The sequence below is a fragment of the Hippopotamus amphibius genome, chromosome 3, assembly GCF_030028045.1.
Source record: "Hippopotamus amphibius kiboko isolate mHipAmp2 chromosome 3, mHipAmp2.hap2, whole genome shotgun sequence".
In the NCBI taxonomy this organism is placed as follows: domain Eukaryota; kingdom Metazoa; phylum Chordata; class Mammalia; order Artiodactyla; family Hippopotamidae; genus Hippopotamus; species Hippopotamus amphibius.
In genome coordinates, this window is record NC_080188.1 from 106,545,222 (window position 1) to 106,548,846 (window position 3,625).

The following is a 3,625-nucleotide window of genomic DNA, read 5'->3' on the forward strand; positions in this document are numbered from 1 at the left end:
AACAGAAATGTCCTCCACTGACAGGCTTAACAATCATACTCCCTGCAGCTCCATCACAGCAGGACAGGCAATGAAAGGGTAGAATGTAGCTGAGAGACAAAAATTTAATAACTAGGTCACCAAACAGAGCTCAACCCTGAAAAATTCTCTTTTGCAAACTTACATTTTCTTAATTATCTGTGTGTCCAGAGTGTCAGCAATTTGTCTTGTCCCCAGGTTTACATGTGAATGATTATTAAAATTCTCTTGCCTCACAACGCACCACCATGGATCAGAGAAATTGTCACTTTACTCATATTTCTTCAGCTCATCATCTCTGACCTTTATAAAGTGGACAATTAAGGTTCAAATCACTCTCAAAGCTAATGGAGGTCTCTAATTCCAAGGCCCCATTTAGTCCTGCATAAAGATTTTAGCATACCGAGTAGAAAATATCAACTATGTTTTTCTTCATAAAATATCTTTTGACACCAAACCTTTCTCATGGTCTTTTTCATCTCTGTATTTCTCAGGGTGTAGATTAAGGGATTGAACATTGGAACAATGATGGTGTAAAATAGAGAAAATATTTTGTCCTCAGGAAAAGTGGTAGGGGGTCTGAGGTAGGCGAAGATGGAAGGCCCAAAAAATAAGACAACCACAGTGATGTGAGACCCACAGGTAGACAGAGCTCTGTGCCTTCCTTCAGCTGAGTGATTTCTTAAGGTGAATAATATAATGACATAAGATCCAAACAAGAGAACAAAGGTTACTAAGGCAACCATTCCTGAATTGGCAACCACCAGGACACCAGTGATGTGGGTATCAGTACAGGCAACTTTCAGCAAAGGAAAAATATCACAATAATAGTGATCAATTTCATTGGGGCCACAGAAGGGCAAATTGATTACCACAGAGAACTGAGAAAAGGAATGGACAGCTCCACCAGCCCAAGCAGCCAAGACGAGGAGATTGCACCTTGCCCTGTTCATGATAACCATGTAGTGGAGAGGCTTGCAGATGGCAACACAACGGTCAAAGGCCATGACTGTGAGGACAAAGACCTCAATGATGCCAAAAAAGTGCATTGTAAAGACCTGTAACATGCAATTACCATAAGAGATGGTTTTCCTTCCCAGGAGCAGGTCACTGATTAGTTTAGGTGTCACACAGGAGGTATAGCAGATGTCCATAGAAGATGAGTGGCTGAGGAAATAGTACATTGGTTGGTGAAAAAGAGGGCTGCATCGGATGGAGACAAGGATTAGAAGGTTTCCCACCAAGATGGCAACATAACAAAATAAGAAGAGCACAAAACAAAATATCTGTATGTTCTGGTCAGATGAAAGTCCCATAAAAATGAATTCTGATATATTCCTCTGATTTTCCATAAGGCAAGTTTAATGTATGTTATGAAAAAATACTTGAGGACCTGAAAGAAAAATCAGCACATACATTTGGATGAAAACATTTACAGTAAAATTTTAATCATATATAACCATTAGCATATCATTGAATCTAATTCATAAATTTTTTAATTTTGATTATATGTGTTCTTGGAAACTACAGATAATATCTCTCCCTCAGAGTTTTCATTTTTATCCAAATATTCTATTAAATTGATGGAATTAAATATGTATTTATTCAGTATTCCCAAGTTTTTAAATTTAATGATTAACATACTATTTCCTAAAAGAAAAGGAGGAAATTACACTATTATTTATAACATTTAGAGAAAAATGAACCTTTATTTATTTATTTATTTATTTATTTATTTATTTCTGAGTATGTGTTATATTGATATTTTAAATGTGTATGTTTTATACTTACAAAGATTTTATTTTATTTTCTGTTTATTTCTCCAACAGGATGGGGACTACCTCCATGTATTCTCTGCATGCATATGTGCAAGGAATATAATGAAATTCATGACATATTTGCCTGAATCTTGAACTGTTTGAGTGGATCCTTTATTTACAAAACAGATGATTTTATTTGCCCTGAATGAAAGAAGCAACCTCATGAACCTGGGGATCAATCTCAGGATACAAGTCAAGCAACTGGAATACACAAATGCAAACACTGGAAGGCTTGTCAGTGATGAACATCATAAAAGCAATTATAAAATATATGCATCTCTCCCAGTTAGCTTTGATGTGTTAAAGTCAATACTTTTTTATTACACAGTACATTTGTTAAAATTAGTGGTTTAATTAGTAAAGGAAAAAGAAAATGCTTAAATTGTACAAGTATGCTCAAATTCTGCACTGTTTATAAGGTTTTATATATTTATATGTTTACTGGGTAGCCAATGAAATTCAGTAAAATATGATGTTAAAAAAACAACCACAAAGCATACTCTAGGGTCAGTAAGCATTCAACTATTTATGTGTTGAATGAATGAGGGCCTGATTAATGAATTTGCTTACATCATTTTTCTGTATAATTTGTAAGACATGAAGTACACAAGAGTGAAAAACAATGCGCTACATTCAGGGGATCTTATCTAAATGTTATTCTCACACTGATAAGAACTTGTGTGGAATACAGAGAGCCTTTCTACCTTACTTCTAGATCAAGTGTGGAGGCCATATCCAGGTATCACAGTCTGATTTTTGAAAACACAAATTTTTTTGTTGCAGAGCTAATTAGAAATCAACAAATTCATCATTAACCATACTGTGTAGCTATATTACTGGTAATATTTGAAATGATTTTAGCTAGCAAATAGACATGACAACAATATACTTTATTTTTAGTACCATTTTAGTTTAATATATCTGATTCTATGAGGGAGAATTTTTTGATTTGGCTGTCTTATATCTTTATTATCTCTCCTTCCTAATCTCCATTTTTAACATAATTCTCACAGATCTCATCCTTGGATTTTTCACAGACCATGGTGACTAAATAAAATGTATTAATTTTGTATGGCTCATTTAAAAAAGTCACAGTTACAGTTACAAGATATATCTGTTATATAGCAATACTATGTAACTTCCCTTTTAATAAATTTAAGTAAGTTGATACAAAAAGTATTATTAAATAAGAAGGAGGGTAATTATTAGAATGACTTAATCACGGAAACATGATTTAATTCTTTGTTCCAGTACAAGAAAATCTGATCAAATGTAACTGAATCAGTTTCCCAAAGCAGAACACTAATAAATGGTAGCTCGTGGAAACTAAGTCTGGCTTTCATTCAGTCTGGTGCTGCCTCTTTTAAATGAAAGCAGAGGGGACAAGGAATCATGGAAGATAGCAGTGGTAGAAACTATTTGAATCTATATTTCAAATTCTTTGCAATACAACCTATATGTGATATTGCTAGGTCACTCTGAAAATACATCCTTACAGCTATAAAAATTAAGGTGTAAATTAGAACTCCTGTGACTTCAAATTATTTTGCTACATTTCTGCCTACAATTTGACCACAATAGTTTTTAATATACTGGTTTATACAATTAAGGAATTAACTATTTACTGTTAATTAAATATTGTTAAAGGAATTAATGGTGAACTATTAAGTATTGCTACAGATACTGACAATAACAAAATTAATCTAATGAAAAAACTGAAGGGATTAGAATTAGAGTCAGGAAAAAAATAACCTTTTTTTGACTGAAGGAAAACTTTCAAAACATTA

General features: G+C 33.3%; 1 protein-coding gene across 1 annotated transcript; it reads right to left on the reverse strand.

Moving 5' to 3' along the window:
* Positions 1-434: 434 nt before the first annotated feature.
* On the reverse strand, positions 435-1,370 carry LOC130850100 (olfactory receptor 4P4-like). Its single transcript, XM_057729445.1, has one exon. It carries the CDS (start codon positions 1,368-1,370, stop codon positions 435-437), a length of 936 nt encoding a protein of 311 aa, XP_057585428.1.
* Between the last annotated feature and the right edge of the window lie 2,255 nt (positions 1,371-3,625).